This window comes from Corythoichthys intestinalis, chromosome 3, assembly GCF_030265065.1.
Source record: "Corythoichthys intestinalis isolate RoL2023-P3 chromosome 3, ASM3026506v1, whole genome shotgun sequence".
NCBI lineage: Eukaryota > Metazoa > Chordata > Actinopteri > Syngnathiformes > Syngnathidae > Corythoichthys > Corythoichthys intestinalis.
This window is the reverse complement of record NC_080397.1, coordinates 13,388,355-13,410,759: the sequence shown is the minus strand read 5'-3', so window position 1 is coordinate 13,410,759 and position 22,405 is coordinate 13,388,355. Positions and strand designations below refer to the sequence as shown.

Sequence of the window (22,405 nt, the reverse complement as noted above, 5' to 3'; positions counted from 1 at the left end):
GGAACCCATGTTGATTTCTCTCACAAGAAAATCTGCCATGCATCCGTCTTGCGGGTAAAAAACAAAGAAACTGCGGTGCTGTCATAGATCATCGTATTTAGAGCATGTCGTCGGATCAAGAAACAAATGGCGAGTCAAATTTTACGTCTGTTGTCGAAAAGATCGTGTGTCGAAGCGATCGTATGTCGAGTTAACACTGTACTTCCGCATGCGAGTAAGGGCATACAGTATATACACATGAAGAAGAACTAATTTACGCACACGAAGAAGAGCGAATGTACACACAAAGAAGAACGTATTTGCGCACGCTAAGAAGAGCGCACACACACGAGGAAGAGCCATTTGCTCCCACACAGAGAGGGGAAAGAGCTGGAATGCTGCGCGCACATGTGTTGCTTGTGAAGCATTCACAGAGGCAACACCTGCATATATAAATCACCGTGATTGACGAGAAAGTGAGAGAGGTGCGGAAGAGTTTTTACTTTCACTTTCCATGTTCTGTTGTTGCTGGCATCAGCTTCGGCGGACAGTAGCCATGTTTTGTTGCACAAGTTCGAAAATGAATGATAAAAAACCTGACAAAGGTGGTGACTTCCTTGCCGATGTAACAATAATAATAATTGTCATACATACGGTATATTCCATTTCCATCTTAACCCTTTATTGCCAAATGTATCACACCTAAAATTTCCTGATTTTGAGAGTAATTCAGAATTTTGACATTTCTTTTTGAAAAAAAAAAATGATGGATGCAAGTCAACACATGCAACTGTAGGTTCCATGAGAAAAAAAAACAGGATTTAGCTAGGGTTATAGATATTAGAGCACTTATTTCACATATTCATTTTGACATTTCTTTTTACAAATTTGAAAAAAATGGCCTTAGGACCTTATATTTCAAATTTTGGGATTCTCTGATAATTGCTTCATGTTGCAGGTCTTTAAGGGTTAATTTCAATGGTAAGCGTGACCTTTTTTCACCATCTGCACTAGCTTTCTTGAGACCCATAACAATGAAATTTCGACGCTATTTCGAGCATGTCGTCATATATCGAGACAAATGACGAGTCAAATTTTATGAAAGTGTCGAAAGGATCGTATGTCGAAGTGTTCGTACTATGTCGAGGTACCACTGTACTTTCATCCTTATCACTTTCATCCATTCATAAATACTAGATGTCCAATCAATTTGAAATGGGAAGGTGGCAGCCCTGCCACTTCAAATAAATTGGACTTCTATGGCTGTCAGTGGCAGCCAATGCCGGGTAACGAGTTCATTTTGGGGTATTTCATGTCAACTTGTGTTGATTTTCGCTGACTCCCTTTTCCTTTTGGGGCATTTACATGTGACTTCCTGTTGATTTTGGGAAATTTACAGGTCACTTCCTGTTGATTTTGGGTTACTGAAAAGGAAGTGACTCAAGAATATCCCCAAATGAAAAGGAAGTGACTCAAAATTAACAGGAAGTAACCTGTAACTGCCCTAAATTGAACAGGAAGTGACCTGTAAATGCTCACAAGACATGCTCTGGTTTCAGTGCCAGTGACAGCACTGGACGTCCAATTCAATCAAAATGAACTGGATGTTGCGCGCCGTCAATGGCAGCCAGTGAGCTCACGTAGAGACTGTTCTAGTAGAAAATTTTGGTAACAACCTGTTGTTGTTTATTTAAACAGAGACACTTTTTTAAAACGATATATCAATTCTTGGTGGGAGCATTTTGATAACCTTTTCATCCCTAAACTGCACCACGGCTTTCCGCGTAATTTGCTTTAACATCGTGTGCCCACTGAAAATCAGCTTTCAAAAGTGCTTATGAAATACAGTATATCCTCACCAAATCTGCCAAGTACTTCATCCTAAGACATATGAGAGATGACAGTAATTGCTTATTGTTTAAAATACCTAGTTATTGTTGAGGGCAAAACTGTGATACAGTTTGTGTTTAAGAATGAGTAAATACTCTCCACACCACAAAGCCAAAACCATTAATCACCCAGTAGAAAGACGCAGACCGCAGTTTGTTAATGATTCAGAAACACTGTGGTACTATGCTGAGTCATACTATCATATTTCATCAGATTTTTTTTTCATGATTTTAAAATTTTAACAGTTTGATCCATTGTGACACCCCATTGAGATTTCAGTGTCAGGACATTCATTCATTGTGCAATATCCATACGTTGACGCGGGATGAGTGGTAAATCTAACAAACAACACCCGTAATGGATTTTATGGGCTTTATTTTATTATTGCTTCAGCAGGGAGGCTGCAGGGAGCCTCATTTGCAAATATTCAATATCCACTCGCCACACGGGAAGCGAGACCCACATTGAGTTGCAAATATCAAATGATTAGCATGAAGCCTTTGCTCTCAAACCTTGTCTGCGTCTTCCTTTCATCTCATCCCAATTGTAAACTCTTCCACACAGAGCGAGCTCACTTGCAGTGCTCAATTTCAATCGTGTTGCAGGTGGAGGCCACTGGCCAGACAAAATCAATGTGGAACTCGATCAAGCAGCATTTATTTGATGCATAGAGAACTAACTGCTGACATGCAACCAGCAGAGGGTGCAATTTCGACAGCAGCAATTTTATCATACAGGTGGTGTGGAAAATCACTGTGTGTGTTCATATTTTTATGAAAAGACTTGCAGTATTTCAATAAAGTGGCGAACTTTCAGTGCCAGAAAGATCTTCTCAACAAAAAAAAAATTTTTTTTTAATTAAAAAAAAAAAAAAAAAAGGGGGGGGGGGGGGGGGGCTTGTTTACTACCGGAATATGAAGTTGAATTCATTCCTAATGTGAGTTTGTTAAATTGACCTAGTAATGTTTGTTCTTGAACATGAACATGTTAGATTTTTAGACCACCTGGAGGGAGCGCACAAGATCTCACTCACTTTGCTGTTCTTCTTGGTGAGGACACTAACTAAAATGGCTACTCCTTCATTATTGGTAGAGGGATCAGAATAAAATTTGGTACATTTATTCTAGGGATATATACATCTTAAATCTTGGAACTCTATTTTAATTTGTGTGTGTGTGTCAGGGCTGATTAATTAATTGTGGGATTATTATTGCCTGTGGGTTTCAAGTTAGAGGGTATGCACGTTCTTCGGGTGTGATTAGCATGTCTCTGGGGGCTGATGAGAAATTTTGGGAGCCAGGTGGTCGTATTTCGGTTTGAACTTGTTTTTATTAATGTCGATCAGATTTTAATTTCTTTGTGAAGACTTTTTGAGACAGTAGTGCTGGCCGATGAAACTTAAAACATATCGAAACTGATGTCTCAACCCAATATTTCAAATGCATCCTCACAGGCTCAATGATGACTGTATTTTTCGGGACTCTGGTTTGTCAAATCAGAAATTGTTACTAACAACTCAGCTTATTGGCTGCCATTGATGGTGACGGGCATCTGATCTAGTTGAAATATGTGGGCTGCCAGTGAATGGTCATATCATATTTCAGTGTGGTTATTTGCAGCAAGCCTCTACAAGTTCAAATGGATAAATGGTTAACTACCAGAATAAAGCCTGTTACAATATTCACAATTAGTGTTGCAATGATTAATCAATTAACTCAAGTAATTTCATTTGAAGAAACCTTCGAATCAAATTTTGCTGTTTCGAGGATTCATTTAATTAGAGTGGCATTGTAATAGTTTGTTTTGAAAGAGTGTGCATTTCGTTTTATTCATTTGGGTGAATATACTGTCCTCTAGTGGCAACAGTGACTATGACATAACTCATTTAATATGACTGAATCCAGCTACTCCCTGTTAAAACCAACAAAAGCTAAGATTTTTTTTCGAGCTAATATATTTGTTTATGCATTCATTATTTAGCTTGGAAATATATTGGCAGGAGTGTTTGTTTGGAATATGTCTTTGAACAATTTGATTAGAGCTTTGTAAAAAAGAAAAAATTTAGCATTTTGTTGCATTCAAGCTAGCAGACATTTGCTAAGCAAGTTGCCAATTGTTCCTCTGTTGTATTTAGATACGCATTTTTTTTTTTTATACCGTTTGAGACTAAGCTCATGTATTTTATTTTAGTTTTATTAAATGCGTTTATTGCTCTTGTGACATGAAAGGGCAATTTTGGCAAAATAAATATTTATGCAAGCATAATCCTTTCTTTGTTTTAAATCTCCTAAAATTTATTCTGCAACGCATTAAATGTCCATAATCCGATTGCTCGATTATTCGAACTAACTAATCAATTGATTAATCAATTACTTAAATAATCGATAGCTGCAGCCTCACTGAAAATTGTTTAAATTTCACCATTACATTGTTGCCCAAGCAAATCTTCCATATCTACAGTAGATGTTCTGCTTTTGTTCTGAAATGATTGCTCCATGAGGGAGGGCATCATCTCTTCACTCATTGATCTGTATCTGCATTTTCGTTAACCCGACTGGCCTATCTCAGCGTATCTAATGTTATATTGTCTCCGTTTGACAGCGATGTGACAAAAGAGGTCCAGAAATACCCTTGGTACATACAGTCACAATATTGAAAGTCTGGCTGCCTGTTCGTTTTCTAAGGACGACAGTGACGTAGGACAAACAGAAGGTCAGAGTTAAGTGCTCGCGCAGATAACCACCGAGATGCATTTTACATGTGTCCTTAGCAGGTTCTTGGAATGCAGACAGGCTAATGATGGGATCACTGGAAGTAAATCAGGGAGACAATGGAATAAAGATGATCCCTCAAGGTAAATTGGTGGACCAGGACATAATATATTTTTAGGCCAGCCGAGGTCAAGAACAAGATCTCTTCTATGACTTCCCAGGATGAGGAAAGACAAGATTGAGTGTTGGAGATGAGTTTGTTCAAAGTCAGACAAACAGACATTTACAAACTTTTGTCTGACAGCAAAGATCATAAAACATGCTCTGTTTTCTAATATTTTCATTGTTTTCCGATTTATTTTTTTGTTCCGAGCTTTTTTGTTTTTTGTATTTCTGGGTTTCTTGGCATTTTCTTCTTATTAAAGTTGTCCACCTTGCTCTTTCTGGTCATCCAATCAGCTTCCCCCAGACAGACCAGTCTTGTCCAGGAGGTCCCTGGTGTGTCATGACTATGTTTGTACAGGGCGTCCCCAAAGTAGATAAGTTGGATTTCACCGTTAAAGTCTAAATTGACGTCAAAATACTTTATGTAATAATAACTAGTGGATGGACATACTGCTAAGAGTTGGATGGACAGTTTGGTTATCAATGGTTTATTTGCAACCGAAAGCACGGAACACGACTACTGTGACGACAAAAAAAATTAAACTAAAACAGCCTTCTCGCTCCACCCCTGCCTCACTCCAGTCAGACACGCGGAGCTTTAGGGACTTGCCTGGAACTACCTGATACATTGCGCTGTAGTGCGCCACCCAGTCACTAGGGGGGTGTAGCCCTTAGCTTTGTTTGGTTTCGAAGGCTTTCGCAGGGCTTCACATAGCACTCCTTGGTTTTATCAATATCCGAGTCGGAGCAGCTGTTTCTCGAGCTGGAGCTCATCGAGATCGAAAAAGAATTGTTTTTACTCCAATTGTTGAAATGCAGGAAGGTTCTTGCACTTTTTCATACCGTCTGCAACCTCCAACCCAGTGTTTTCAACGATTTCTCACCATGAATTGTTTGCCATTTAGCAGTCCTTGTAGTCTTTCGAGGAAGAATTGCAAATATGGTTATATTTCCTTTCTTCCTCTATGATTATTTCCTCGACCTGCTCCATTTCTATTTCATTACAACAACAGTTTGAAAAATGGCAGGATTGTTGCTGGTATCTACGTTGACCGGAAATAGCAATCATGGAAATTATGTTTTGTGTGGACCAATCACTGTCCTTGTCGTTCACGTAGCATCGCGTCACCACAACGCGTAGACAGGATTTTTGGGAGCCGCGCGCCATGATTCCTCGTAGTGTCCAAGCAGGGTACACTGTCAATGGCGTAGCTACAGCGTTGCCCCGACACAGAAGCATGACAGCCATTAAGGTACAATGACACTTCACAATTCAGATTTTTTTTGCCCAAATGTGACATAGATCAGATTTTTCACAATCCAGCCCAACCTCTATGACAGTCAACTAGAGATGCCCCGATCGCATATTTTTGCACCCGAGTCTGAGTCACCTGATTCTGAGAATCTGCAGATGCTGAGTCTCGATCTGATACCAAAATAAAAAAGGACTTTCTTTGGAACAAAAGTTCCAAACATGTTACAGTACTGTACGGTTAACAGTATTTCCTCTTCCGCTTTTTCCAGGAGTGTTGCAGAGTATTAAACTTTTTTTTGTTCTTTTGGCGATGCCATTATTTTTCTGGGTTATTCTGTTACTTTTTATCCCTTATTTTCTATTTTTATTTTTTAAATTAAAAACCCAATCCTTTTCACCATATTCCGATTCTCTGAAAAATGGCCTAACCGGCCCGATTTCCGATTACATGATCGGATTGGGAAGATCAACTCAACTACCTAGAATTAATATTTGACTGCACTTGAAAAAGTTTCACCTATCAAAACGTGTTTTTGACTCCCAATTGCTGCATGATGTTGGACAAGGTAAACAATTTCTTTGCATGTTACTTAATGATTTTCAGTGGCAAGAAAAAGCCACGTGTGGGAGGAAAACCATTCACCGCACCACAAACGCTAAACCATCTTTTCAAAATGGTGTTCCGCATGCATTTAACTTGATTGTCTTGGCAGAATCAATTTTACCCAGACAGCATTGCGGTCAACACCAATCATGTGTGTCAGCAACAACTGACAGTCTCACAGGCCGCAATGAGTCCTAATTTGAGAGAAACCACAGGGAAATTTCTAGAAGGAGGCCACGAGCGACTGGCAGATGCGGACATTAAGAGGATTTATACCATTACTGTTCACTTCTCAAGCCATGCAACACACACACCACTGCCCACTGAATACATTCCATGCACATTTTATTGATACATTCACTGCCATTATACGGCAATAGATGTCGAATCCACTTGGACCAAATGGATTGGACGTCAATCACTGTCAATGGCACTGAAACAATATCATTCAGTTTTTTGGTTTATTTTTTTAATAAATGAATAAAACTCAAATAAATTAATTAAAAGTTTCAAAAATAATAAAGAATATATGCTCTTTATTTCTGTATTGTTTATTATTTCAAAAATATTTTTAAATGTAATGAATAGAAGTTTTATTAATAAATACATAAATAAATAAAAAATAATGTTGTTTTTCTTCTATTTTGTTTAATTGAAATTTTTAAAATTAATACTAAGTAAAATAAATGAAAAAGAGAATTTATTTGTCTTTTTTTCTATCCATCCATTATCTATTGCTTAATCTGGGGTCGGGTCGCGAGGGCAGCAGCTTTAGCAAGAAAGCCGAGACTTCCCTCTCCCCACCTACTTCAACCAACTCCTCTGGCGGGATCCCAAGGCGTTCCTAGGCCAGCCGAGAGACATAATCTCTCCAGTATGTCCTGGGTCATCCCTCCGGTGGGACATACCCGGAACACCTCTCCAGGGAGGTGTCCACGAGGCATCCAAACCAGATGCCAGAGCCACCTCAGCTGGCCTGGCTCGACCTTGAGTCCCTGCCGGATGACCGAGCTTCTCGCCCTATCTGTAAGGGAGAGCCCGGACACCCTGCGGAGGAAACTCATTTCAGCCGCTTGTATTCGGGATCTTGCTCTTTCGTCACGACCCACAGCTCGCGACCATAGGTGAGGGTAAAGCCTGAGTTATACTTCCGCGTCAGACCTACGCCGTCAAGGAAGAGTCGAGTTACGACCCTACGCCGTAGCCTGACGCGCACCTCTCGATTTTTGTAACCTTCGCGTCGCGTAGACGCGTGACGTAGCGAAAACGGACTGTGATTGGTCCGCTCAGACTGTTGTTTCCGGGCGAAAACACCGCCATTGTAGAATAGAATCAAACATTATTTTCTACACGCAAAAATGCACCAAGCCGACGGGAGTATCATCGAAGAGCAAGTCTCGTCAAGAAATTATTATTGTGACTGCCAAATGGCAAGGTCGGCGATCGAAAAAATAAATAAAAGGAAGAACCACCGAGACGTGGGTGGTCGGAATCGAGTGGCCACAGGAAGCGGTGACACAGTCGGCCAAAAACTGCCAACTTTTTATCACTTTATGTCGTATTTTTGGTTGGTGCACTTCATCATTTACTGTGTACATATGTTTCAAGTATATGAAGAATAAAGCACAGATTTGGTGTCAAAAGAGTTGTTTTGATCTTTAATTTTGAATAACAGACAGTTCACACACACAATACATCATCACTGATTGAGAGTGCCTCGGTGCTTTTTATGATAACCTTAAAATCAAGCCTCCCAACGCAGTTTGGGAAGTTCCCTAGACGCCAGAAATCTGCTATGGCTTCCCACTGGCTGGTTGTAGGACACGGCAAACAAATCTGGCTGGAGGGCTTTGCAGACCTTGAACGCAGTGCTCGACGCCAGTTTGAAGCTAGCCGCCACAGCTAGCTCTCTTTACCCGAGTCTAAAACTCTCTGTGCGGCATCAAAAGTCGGCCAGACCGCCTCGAAACCGTCTTCTGCGTCGCCTGCCCGTCAACATTTGTATGTTCAATATTTATTCAGTGTTGATGAGCAGAATATTTACTTTCAAGAGTTCCATCTTGCATTGTTTATTTTTTCTCCGACTAGCGGAAGTAGTCAACAATCATGCCCCAAAACCGTACAAACATAACGCCACATCCCTCTAGTGGCTTGGCGGTGAATTACAGAGCAACGCGTTCCCTCACCGCAGAACTATCGAATGTCAAATGACGCCGTAGTCGCTACGCCGTCACCGCAACGCGGGAGTATAACTCAGGCTTAAGAAGTTCCTTCTTCACCACAACGGCCTGGTGAATAGTCTGCATCACTGCAGATGCTGCACTGTCGATCTCCCGCTCTCTCCTGCCCTCACTCGTGAACAAGACCCCAAGATACATTAACTCCTCCACTTGGAGTAGGATCTCATCCCCGATCCGAAGAGGCCACGCTACCCTTTTCTGAGTGAGGACCATGGTCTCAGATTCGGAGGTGCTGATCTTCATCCTAACCGTTTCACACTCGGATGCGAACCGCTCCAGTGAGAGTTTGAGATCACGGCTTGATGAAGCCAACAGCACCACATCATCTGCAAAAAGTAGAGATGCTATGCTGAGGCCACCAAACCGGACCCCCTCAACACTTCAGCTGAACAGAATCAGTGACAATGGTCAACATTGGCGGAGTCCACATTTCACTGGGAATGAATTCGACTTACTGCCGGCAATGCGGACCAAACTATAACACCCGTCGTACAGGAACTGAACAGCCCTTACCACGGGCTTGGTAACCCATACTCCTGAACCATTCCCCACAGGACTCCCTGAGGGACATGGCCAAACCCCTTCTCCATATCCACAAAACACATGTAGACCAGTTGGGCAAACTCTCATACACCCTCGAGGACCCTGCCGAGGGAGTAGAGCTGGTCCACTTTTCCACGGCCGGGCTGAAAACCCCACTGCTCCTCCTGAATCCGAGATTCGACTTCTCGGCGGACCCTCCGCTCCGCTGAATAGACTTTAACAGGGAGACTGAGTGTGAGTGTGTGATCCCTCTATCTTTGGAACACACTCTACGGTCCCCCTAGGGTAGGGGTCAGCAACACAAAATGTTGAAAGAGCCATATTGGACCCAAAAAACAAATACAGGTATGTCTGTAGCCGCAAAAATTTGAAAGCCTTATAATGAAGGCAACACATGCTGTATGTATCTATATTAGCTATATTAGCCTTCTACCAAAATGACTAAGTGCTACAAATACATAATGAGCTTTCATGATTAAATGTTTATTTCCCCTGCAGTGCATCCAATAGAGCAGTGGTCTCTAACCCGATCCTCAAAGGCCCGCTATGGGTGCAGGATCTCATTCCAACCAAATAACATGACTACACTTTTTCGCCAATCTGGTGCTTTACAAGTGCAATCAGTTGATTTTGTCAGGTGCTGCTTGTTTTAGCACAAACCCCATTGGTTCAACTACCTGTGATGGATTGGCAGGAACAAAAAACACAACCCATAGCGGGCCTTTTAGGACCGGGTTGGAAACCACTGCAATAGAGAATGACGCACCACGTGACTATATTGTTGTATGATGCCGCCTCAAGTTTAACTTCATTGCAATAGTAATGAATTAGAAGAATGTTTATGTCATTGTCGTCCTACAGAAATCATATTAAAACGAAAAGTATATTTCCATACTCCATCTTATTTCATTTTCAAACATTTTGAAAAAACACCAGGGAGCCACAAAGGCAGCGCTAAAGAGTCGCAGGTTGCTGACCCCCGCCCTAGGGGGACCACACCAAGGTCTGCCAATCCTGAGGCACTGTCCCTGATGTCCTTTTTTGTTTTTTAAAAAATATACATATGATAATAAATAAATAAAATATTCGTCGATGACAACTAATGAGTCAATTTACTATATTTACTGTCCAAGAATGGCACACAAATTTGCACTTTTTGTCTTATTTTTTTGTATTTCACGCTGAACTCCTCAGTTTCGGGGGACTAGTTGTTCTGAAGGGGGTCAGGTGAGAAGTGGAACAATTAACTTCAGTTGGGTGTCACAGAGCTAATTGCTCTTTTCGTTTGGCACTTCATGAACACACACTGTATAATGAAATGTTCTCAAGTGTTCAAGTGGAATGTGCTTCATTAATGAACTGCCACTACAAATTTGGCATTAATACCTCCTCCTACCCACTCAGCCACTCCATGTCATTTATGAAATAGCCCCTTGCGGTCATCAACGGTGATAGGCGAATTTGAACTCATCGCGTTAAGGTTGTCTAGGTTTGTTTAACAATTACCGTATTTTTTGGACTATTCGGAGCAGGGGTCGCGTTAACCGGATATTTTCCGTCGTTGACCGGTTTTTTAAAACGGTGACGGTGTAGGTGCACTATCCTATTCCCCTCACTATCCACTCGCGGGGGCCTGCGCTTGTCAGTGACGTTCCTTATTCTCGTATATGTTTATACAACTTTAACATATGTTAATAATACGCTCTGCGTGGAGTATCATCCATCGCTTTTCCTTTTTAAATGTGCACTTTTAAGCGAACGCAAGAAGTAACAACGGGAACATTTTTAAACAGGCATTTCACGGGACAGCATTTCCTCGGCCAATTATATAGCTTATACAGCGAGAGCGAGTGGATAGTGAGGGGAAGAGGATAGTGAACCTACACCGGAAAAAACTGAAATCCGTCCGTCATTTTGACAGGTTGCAATTCACACTCCAGACCACAGGGTGGAGAGTCAGCATATTAGCTATTGTCTCTCTTAATGCATGACGTCGTTGGCTCGTCTGTCAGAATATTGTAGCGTCACCGGGGTCTGGCGGCGGCACCGTGATTGACACATCAGCGCGAGGTTCTTATTGGTGCACCCGGTGTGCCAGCGCGTCATCCAATGACCCAATCACATGACGTCACAACTCCGCTCCCCTGACCGGAGCCACCATATTGTGTGTCAGCTCGTCATATTTACACATTACCGCTACGTACATGCCTCCTATTACGGCGTGTTTTTCTGCTCGTTAATATTAATAATCAAAATGGTGAAGATGAGAGCGAGATGGACTGCTGTAATTCGACAAGAAGTCTGGGCACCAAACGATCACCACAGACTATGTAGTAGTCTTTTTATATCTGGTAAGATGCATTTAATATATATTTAGAAGATTTTGGGCTGACAACCACAATTAAGATCATTGTGTGACGTTGGTGATTGGGGTCTATGTCGTTGCCTCTTTTTCTTTGGGGGCGGAGTTGTTGGTAAGCAGAGTAAAAAGGGAGAAAAATACCACGACTTCCATGTCTAATTTTTCGCCGCCAAGCAAGTGTTACAATATTAATTAAAGATGAATGAAAACTAAATACTATTGAATATGTCATCATTATCATTTAAAAAATTTAAGTGACGGGTAAAAATAGACTATGACCGGATTTTTATGACCCTATCAGTCAAAATGACAGACAACGAAAATGTCTAGCGCAACCTCTGATTCGGAGTGGTTTTCATATTTTGGCCGGGGGTGCGACTTATACTCTAGAGCGACTTATGTGTGAAAATATTAACACATTATTATATCACTTCACATGTTATTTTCCCACTAAACCGCAAGAGGGCGCTGAAGGCCTGTGTTTTAATATTGATGGTAACTTATTAAAACTACTGAGAAGGGCTGAACAAAATGGCACCGAAAAGAAAATCAAACTTTAGCATAAAATACACTTATTCAGCCAGTTGTTCTCTATTCTATTTTTATTTAAATTGCATGATGGCATGTCAGTTCTTGGTGTTGGAATTAATCAAATAAATTTCCCCCATAATGTGACTTATACTCTGGTGCGACTTAAATATTTTTTTCCTTTTCATTGCACATTTTTTGGCTGGTGCGAATTATAGTCAGAAAAAAATGATCCATGTAACTGCATTGTCAATACTCTTTTCATTAAGTACATTCTTTGTATGATATACTGTATATATTTTTTTTAATTTAGCATGTTTCTGTTCAGATTAGCATATTCCCCTTAACATCACAATTTATACTCTTGGATAAACAGGGAATGAGTATAATACTTCATTATACTTACAGTGGGGCAAATAAGTATTTAGTCAACCACTAATTGTGCAAGTTCTCTCGCTTGAAAATATTAGCGAAGCCTGTCATTGTCAACATGGGTAAACCTCAACCATGACAGACAGAACGTGGGGAAAAAAAAAGAAAAACAGAAAATCACATTGTTTGATTTTTAAAGAATTTATTTGCAAATCATGGTGGAAAATAAGTATTTGGTCAATACCAAAAGTTCATCTCAATACTTTGTTATGTACCCTTTGTTGGCAAAAATGGAGGCCAATCGTTTTCTGTAAATCTTCAAAGCTTTTCACTCACTGTTGCTGGTATTTTGGCCAATTCCTCCATGCATATCTCCCCTAGAGCAGTGATGTTTTGGGGCTGTCGTTGGGTAACACGGACTTTCATGGACTTGAGATCTGGAGACTGGCTAGGCCACTCCAGTGGCCTATACTACGAAGCCGGTTTTCTGGCTTAGCAGGGTAACTTCGAGAGTAACTTTATCACGTGCGACGTAAGTTCGCGGCTATGCGAGACTACGAAAGGTGGATATGTTGGAACCGAGAAGTGTTGCCATGGCAACACACGCCACACGCCAAACCTGGTCGTGTCAGAGTTAGATCTTGCTTAACATCAGGATTCCAATTAACCACGCTCTATTTAAACAGCACTCCTCCGCGGATGTGTCCTCCTGACAATGACAGCGTACTTGGACGACCCATACGACATTGGCACGCGGATTGTGAGGGGCTCTCTCCGGAGGGCACGGGTATTTCGGGACCGCCAGAATCCGCTGGCGTACCCGGAAGATGTTCTCCATGAAAGATAAAGATTTTCAGCTGAGGGAATTCTTTACCTGTGCCAACTGATCTAGGCAGACGTCACTAATGTAACCCGCCGAGTCAGGCCCTCACAACCGCGCAGATTGTGTGTGCCTGTCCGTGCGCTCTTTCGCCAGGGACAATATATGTATTCCATCGGTGATGCTGAATATCTGCGTAAGAACACTGTATGCCGTGCGATTCGGAGTGGGGTATGGAAACGCTTCAAATTGATGCATTTATAATAATCATAGAAATATGTAGACTATTTAAACATTGAAAAAACTTTTTTTTCTGCCAACTCGAGGAGATTAAATTAAATGTCAAATCCACTGATAGGACAGACGCACAAATATAAAAGATATACATGTTTATTGAATATGCATCTTACAGTCTTGTTTAACTGTGAAAAATCGTTACAAAAGACGGGCTTTTATTTACGCAACAACGCATGGCATCCCCGCATTTCCTTCTTCTCCTGAGTCCTCACAATTATAACATAATTTTTTTTTTTTTTTTTTTTTTTTGTCGGGCTCGGGCCTGCAAATCAAGTTTATTGATCGAACTCGGGTCGAGTCGGGCTGGATTTTTTAGGCCCAAACTAAAAAAAAAAACATACGTATTCGTACAGTCAAGGGGACTAAACATACAATCATCCTGTTTCGTGTGGTGATGCGTGACAATTATTTCTTACTGTTAATGTACCAAATCTTATTTTATTGTCCTGACAGCAGGCTTTATTTCTTTTCATGGACATAAGTAAACTGGCATATTGACGCATTCACAAATCACACGATCTGTAAATTCGCTGTCAACAGACCCGTTGCGCTCTACTCGCCGAAGCGGTGTTGGATTTCGCGGTGAGGGTGGATTTTAATTCCTCATTATTCCGCATGATCATCGCGCATTCCTCCTCCGTGAAGTAAGGTGCCCGTGCCATCGTCACAAGTAGTGTTTGACTCTGGTCACCGCCCCCTTTTATGTGAACGCGCAGTAACTCTGACTGGGCTGACACAGGTTCGACTAATCAACCTCATAATCAGCGTCGTAGTACCGATTGACCACAATCTAGACAACCAGGTTTTGTCAACTCCGGTTACCCGATGGTAAACTGGATTACTTATGGGGAGGTTGAACTCGGTTCGTAGTATAGGCCACAGGACCTTGAAATGTTTTTTACGAAGCCATTCCTTTGTTGCCCTGGCTGTGTGTTTGGGATTATTGTCATGCTGAAAGACACAGCCGTGTCTTCAATGCCTTTGCTGGTGGAAGGAGGTTTTCATGCAAAATCTTTCGATACCTGGCCCCATTTCCTTTGCTGGTGGAAGGAGGTTTTCACGCAAAATCTTTCGATACCTGGCCCCATTTATCCTTTATTTTATACAGATCGGGCATCCAGGTCCCTTTGCAGTAAAACAGCCATAAAGCATTATGTTTCCACCCCCTTGCTTCACAGTAGATAAGGTGTTCTTTGGATGCATTCTTTCTCCTCCAAGCACAAGAAGCGTTTCCACCAAAAAGTTACATTTTTGGTTTCATCTGGCAATATGACATTCTCCCAGTCCTTTTCTGGATCATCCAAATGCTCTCTAGCAAGCTTCAGATGGGCCTGGCCGTATACTGACTTAAGCAGAGGAACACGTCTAGCACTGCAGGATTTCAGTCCTTGGTGGCGTAGTGTATTACTGATAGTAGCCTTTGTTACTTTGGTCCCAGCTCTCTGCAGGTCATTCACGACGTCGCCCCATGCGGTTCTGGGAATTTTGGTCACTGTTCTTGTAATCATTTTGACCCCACAGGGTGAGATCTTACATGGAACTCAAGAGCGAGGGAGATTATCAGTGGTCTTGTATATTTTACAATTTCTAATAATTGCACCCACAGTTCATTTCTTCACACCATGCTGCTGACCTATTGCAGATTTAGTCTTCCCACCCAGGTGCAGGTCTACAGTTTTGTTTCATGTGTCCTTTGACAGCTCTTTGGTCTTGGCCATAGTGGGGTTTGGAGTGTCACTGTTTGAAGTTGTAGACAGGTGTCTTTTATACTGAGAATAAGTTAAAAAACGTGCCATTAATACAGGTAACGAGTGGAGAGGATAGAGGAGCCTCTTAAAGAAATTACAGCTCTGTGAGAGCCAGAAATTTTGCTTGTTCGTAGGCGACCAAATACTTGTTTTCATCCATAATTTGCAAATAAATTCTTTAGAAATCGGACAAAGTGATCTTCTGGATTTTTTTTTTCTCATTCTGTCTTTCATGGTTGAGGTATACCTACAATGACAATTACAGCCCTCTCTTATCTTTTTAAGTGGGAGAATTTGCACAATTGGTGGCTGACTAAATACTTTTTTACCCCACTGTATATTTTTCAGAGACTTAGGGGTTATAGTTAAATGTGGTCTTAAGATTTTCTCATTGGGAAGAAAAGTGCCACATATAAAAGGTCAAGTGAGAGTATTACACCTGTTCAATTTTCATGTTTTATGACCATGGAATTAACCTCACCTTATCAATGATCAGCACGTGTCTTGTCTTCCGTTCGCTAACTGGAGCACAAAATATGCTAAGCTCCTTTCCATACGTCTCAATCGTGTGACTATTGACCACAAACACACTCCTACACGTTGCCAACTTCTTCAATATTAATGCAATGTCATAAAAAAGGCAGACACGAGCCAGTGAGAGCATGATGTATAATTTAACTCAACTGGCATGCGCAGTAATGATGCTGCAAGATCAATGTGAGTCAAGCCCTCTTCAGTTGAGTGGATGCAGCTAAAGAGAGATTTAAAGGTGGCACAAACTCCAGTATGGAGTGAGAAGTGTACTTAATTGTTAAATCACTTTTGGAAAGCTATCTGGATGATGTTGGCACACAAAGGGATGTGATTAAAAAGGCCTTACAATGGCAAAAAGAGAGAAATGATCTGACAATGCGAGAGTTAAGTGATTGGACAGTCAGTTCTGAGCACAATGCAGTGTAGTTTTACACCTCTGAGGGTTGGGTACCGAAAGCCGTTTTCAATTTAGTACCGGTTCTAGAGCAACCGGTGGTAACCAAACTGAACAAAAATGGTGCCTGATTTAATTTGCTTATTTGTTTGTTTTTACCATGCCATCCGTAAAAAGGCGTGGCGTCAGTGGCGCTATTCATGAGCGACAGAGTCAGGCAGCCAACGCACACAAAAATTACATTATGTACAGTGCCTTGCAAAAGTATTCGGCCCCCTTGAACCTTGCAACCTTTCGCCACATTTCAGGCTTCAAACATAAAGATATAAAATTTTAATTTTTTGTCAAGAATCAACAACAAGTGGGACACAATCGTGAAGTGGAACAAAATTTATTGGATAATTGAAACTTTTTTAACGAATAAAAAACTGAAAAGTGGGGCGTGCAATATTATTCGGCCCCCTTGCGTTAATACTTTGTAGCGCCACCTTTTGCTCCAATTACAGCTGCAAGTCGCTTGGGGTATGTTTCTATCAGTTTTGCACATCGAGAGACTGACATTCTTGCCCATTCTTCCTTGCAAAACAGCTCGAGCTCAGTGAGGTTGGATGGAGAGTGTTTGTGAACAGCAGTCTTCAGCTCTTTCCACAGATTCTCGATTGGATTCAGGTCTGGACTTTGACTTGGCCATTCTAACACCTGGATACGTTTATTTCTGAACCATTCCATTGTAGATTTGGCTTTATGTTTTGGATCATTGTCCTGTTGGAAGATAAATCTCCGTCCCAGTCTCAGGTCTTGTGCAGATACCAACAGGTTTTCTTCCAGAATGTTCCTGTATTTGGCTGCATCCATCTTCCCGTCAATTTTAATCATCTTCCCTGTCCCTGCTGAAGAAAAGCAGGCCCAAACCATGATGCTGCCACCACCATGTTTGACAGTGGGGATGGTGTGTTCAGGGTGATGAGCTGTGTTGCTTTTACGCCAAACATATCGTTTTGCATTGTGGCCAAAAAGTTCAATTTTGGTTTCATCTGAGCAGAGCACCTTCTTCCACATGTTTGGTGTGTCTCCCAGGTGGCTTGTGGCAAACTTTAAACGAGACTTTTTATGGATATCTTTGAGAAATGGCTTTCTTCTTGCCACTCTTCCATAAAGGCCAGATTTGTGCAGTGTACGACTGATTGTTGTCCTATGGACAGACTCTCCCACCTCAGCTGTAGATCTCTGCAGTTCATCCAGAGTGATCATGGGCCTCTTGGCTGCATCTCTGATCAGTTTTCTCCTTGTTTGAGAAGAAAGTTTGGAAGGACGGCCGGGTCTTGGTAGATTTGCAGTGGTCTGATGCTCCTTCCATTTCAATATGATGGCTTGCACAGTGCTCCTTGAGATGTTTAAAGCTTGGGAAATCTTTTTGTATCCAAATCCGGCTTTAAACTTCTCCACAACAGTATCTCGGACCTGCATGGTGTGTTTCTTGGTTTTCATAATGCTCTCTGCACTTTAAACAGAACCCTGAGACTATCACAGAGCAGGTGCATTTATACGGAGACTTGATTACACACAAGTGGATTCTATTTATCATCATCGGTCATTTAGGACAACATTGGATCATTCAGAGATCCTCACTGAACTTCTGGAGTGAGTTTGCTGCACTGAAAGTAAAGGGGCCGAATAATATTGCACGCCCCACTTTTCAGTTTTTTATTGGTTAAAAAAGTTTAAATTATCCAATAAATGTTGTTCCACTTCACGATTCTGTCCCACTTGTTGTTGATTCTTGACAAAAAAATTAAATTTCATATCTTTATGTTTGAAGCCTGAAATGTGGCAAAAGGTTGCAAGATTCAAGGGGGCCGAATACTTTTGCAAGGCACTGTATATACAGTACAGTATATTTTTTATATTGATTTATTATTACAGTGATCTACTTCGCAGCTCAACTTTGGCGCCCTCAATGCATCGAGGATATCTTGTCAAAAGTATATTCTTATAAGAATATAAGAGCTCTAAAAACATTTATGTACACTTTATTTACATCTGAATATGTACGTACACTTACACACGCGCACGTATCATATGAGAGTGAGAGCATGAATGTACAGAACGTATTGTTTATAGTATTTGTACATTATTTTATGTATGGTATTTATATCATTAATATTTTGTTTGCGTTTCAAATTATTGTTTAATATTCTAATGATAACATGGATTTAATACACACTTATTGATATTCTATACATAGATACACAAAAATGTATGTTAAAAATGGAGGGGTGTCACTAGTTCGCGTTGTTTCACTTTAAGTAGTTGGTCCTGGTACCATTTAACAGTGATAAGTGAGAGATCACTGCTGGCAACCAGCATACCCTGCCTCCGTGACCTTCGTGAGAATACGCAGTTCAGAAGATGAATGCATGAAAGAATATTAATATAATGTCACTTGTAGGCATGTGCCGGTATGACATTCTGACAGTATGATAACCTTAAGCAAAAATATCAGTTTCACTGTATCACGGTATTGCAATTACAGCTCTACATATATATATTCTAAATAAAAATAAAATATATGCAGTCTTTTAGGTGAGCGTGAGCCCACAGCCACAGTTGCCTGGCACGGCCAGACTGTTCTCCCTATATTTTTCAAACACTGAGAGAAAAGTCTGGGAACCAGCCCATTAACGGCCTCTCGAGCAGGTACAAAATCAATCGACAAATCAGATTCGTTTATTTGCGTGACGTGTTCTTAACGAGCAACGTCACTCTTGCGCGTCGAAAGTCGTCTCCACAACAACACAGATGGTGAACAGGAGAGCCGAGAATATGTTCCAATCCACGGTAAAATCTGTTTTAAATTACCAAAAACACATCGACACAAGTCATTGACAACAGTCTGTCTCGCGCTAGCCATGTTGAATAAACTCCGCTCTCTTCGTATGTTTACTTCCGCGCGCAAGTCCCTCGTCCTGCCCTCGTCATTTTACTAACGCCACGTCTGCCCGTCACTGATTGGTCCACTCCTCTGTCTGTTTGCTGTGGCTTGCTCCGCCCTGGAAATTGTATCCGCTGAATGGTGGCCAGACTCAATAGCTGGAACAGCGGTGAGTCTGGTGTACCTGGCAACAGCCACAGCTCAACATTATTACCATCAGAACAAAAATAATTGAATTATTTTCCATAAAAGGCACATGTGTATGACTCGTATCATGTTTGCATTATACACATACACACTTTCTTTCTCAACACAGACAGTTGCCATAGAGAAAAAAAAACACATGTTTTACCACCGCTAGATACACTAAACACGCTGGAGTTAACTCATAGCTGGTGGAAAACGTACATGATAGTGTTTACTAACCTTTAATTTTGTATAAATGCGAAATCATATTAGAGGTATTGCCTCCTCAGCAGCCACCCTCCACAAACAATGTTTTACAGGTCGGTTGGCCCTCGTCCTCTAAACCGCGGCCGTCTGTAATTTTTCTGTAGCCGAAGTATTCCCATTCCAGCGATTTCCTTTCTTCGATGGGGAGAAAAAGTTCAGGAGTTTCACCTCCTCCAGCCATTTTGTAGCACAGCTGACTCACTGACACTGAGCAACAACTAGTGGAGAAGGGTTAAGCCTTTCAGCTGCAAGCGAGGGATTTCTCCCTGCAGTTATGGTACATAAAGATAGCTAATACCTTAGGAACGGTATGACGGAAAATTTTTGTGGTTTTGAAACCGTGACGTTTTTATACCACGGTATACCTTGAAACTGGTTAACGGCACATGCCTAGTCACTTGTATTTATAATTTTGAAAGATTTCCTCTAAATTGTATTCAATTTAACGCTGAAATGAAAGGGTAGCATTTTTTCGTTGTTGTTTTTGTTGGAAACATCTGGAAACGTTTTTAAAAGTATCGTGTAGTAACCGGTATGGGTAAGACCCACATGATAGCGAACTTGATCTGACAATAAGTCAAGCAAAACTGCAATTTTTTTTTTTTCTTACATTCAGTAGTGATTGACAGTGTCTAATTGGGATTACCATATTTCCCCGACTATAAATTGCACTTTTCTCACAGTTTGGCTGTAACTGCGGCTTATACACAATTGTGACCTATATATGTTTTTTTTCACTCTGACCCCCAACAGCCTGTCATTTTGTTTTTTAGGACATAGTTATCTGGAAAAAATGTTAATATGTTGCACTGACAGATGCCTATTTACCCTGTTGTTCTCCATTTTATTATTATTACCGGTATAATGTGTGTTCTTGCTTTCGGATACATTAAAAAATTGACCCCCTCACCAAAATGTGACTTATGTACAGTGTATGTTTTTTTTCATCTTCATTGTATATTCTTTGGACGGTGCAACATATACTCGGTTGCGATTTATAGTCCAAAAAACACTGTAATCATTCATCTGCTGAGACAAGTTGCCTTCACCTGTTCTGTCAATGATTTGATTCTTAAAAAAGAAAAAGGAAAAAAAAAAGTTTATCCAACACAACTAAATATAACCGAAGAGAAAAACTAATTGTGTCAAACACTGTATTTGGTGACCCTTTTGTATATTATTTGCTTGACAAATACTCATGTAATGTTGCGGAGAGTTTTAGTTTACATTCTGTAAAAACAAACTAAGCATTTTTATCTGTTATTTTCGTACATTAATTAGGAATTTGATACTACCAAAAAGGATTTCCTGAGGTGTCGTCAGTACGATATACAGTATGTATTGACAGACAGACGGATGGATTCTTATCAGGAGCATTTCGATAAACTATTGGGATACAAAGCATTGCGATAAATCTCCTTATTGATATGTTGTCACACCCCCTAACCATTCTTTCCACTTAAATGAGTTTGACACCTTTGGTATAGAAGATAGCATGCTGCACTGCATCAGTTGGCCCTATCATGTAGCTGAAGAGTACTGTATTTGTGTCACTGACATTGCAGTCATAAGGCCCATACAACATTATACAGTAGCTATAGGAACAGAGTAAACGATGCATTCAGTGAGCACGTTGCATCATGGCGAAATGTGTAATTGTATATTCAGGTCAAATGCAATATGAATGATGCTGTTTGAAATATCACGTGCAGAGTGTTGGCTAAGTAATGGAGTTGTACTGACAGGATCACTCGGCTTGTTCCGCAGCTTCCCGGCTTCCTCCAGAACGACGGCCGGATCCACCACTAGCTTCTCGAAACACGCCGATCCGAGCGAGGAGCTCTTCTGCTGGGACGCGATGAGCTCCGAGACGTGGATCTTCGGGCTTCCGTGGGCTGCCAGCTCGGGCTTGCTCCCGGATGCCGCGCCGAGATGGTGCAGCAGCCCCTCGGCTCCTCCTCGGCTGGTCCCGGCCGCCGCGTCGCCGCTGCCGCCACCGCACTTGTCCCCGGACGGAGATGAGCAGCGCAGATTGGGCTGCGAGGACGAAAAAACTCGGTCCAAGTGTTTCTTTTTCCTCTTGAACATCCACAAGCCGGATTCTTTCTTGGTCCCTTCCGCTCCGCCGCTAGCGCGACGCTCGGAGCCCAGTTTGGGACTGAGCCACGGCTTGGTTTTCTCCTGGAAAGTCTTCCACATGCGCCGCTGGTAGGACTCTTGTCCCCTGGACGTGCCTTCATCCTTGGCTGCTTTTTGCTCCATGGTGCCCGTGCAGCAACCACCCAGCCTGAAGAAGCGTTGGTGTATGTGTGAATGTGCGTGCGTGAGCACTCGCAGCGTGCACTTCAACTGCTGATCTGGTTAGGACCAACAAACGAGGATGAGGAGGAGGAGAATGACGATGATGATGGTGATGGAGTCAGCGTATAGTACGTTGCATAATAGCAACACGCTGTTACTATCTAACACATTGTACTAAAAACAGCTCATTGGTCTTCCATTCAAGTATTAGCAGAAGTTTGGGCACCCAAATTTGAAAGTGAAGGATCATGTTTTACTGCCATTTACGTTGATAGAC

General features: G+C 41.5%; 1 protein-coding gene across 3 annotated transcripts in view; it reads right to left on the bottom strand.

The window, feature by feature from the left end:
• Positions 1 to 22,200, bottom strand: part of LOC130913862 (multiple C2 and transmembrane domain-containing protein 1) — a 266,167-nt gene extending 243,967 nt beyond the window's left edge. For all 3 annotated transcript variants that reach the window (XM_057832765.1, XM_057832766.1, XM_057832767.1), the window contains exon 1: positions 21,571 to 22,200. In XM_057832765.1, the coding sequence (XP_057688748.1) occupies positions 21,571 to 22,089 (519 nt within the window). In that variant the 5' untranslated portion in view covers positions 22,090 to 22,200. The remainder of the gene's footprint in view (positions 1 to 21,570) is intronic.
• Between the last annotated feature and the right edge of the window lie 205 nt (positions 22,201 to 22,405).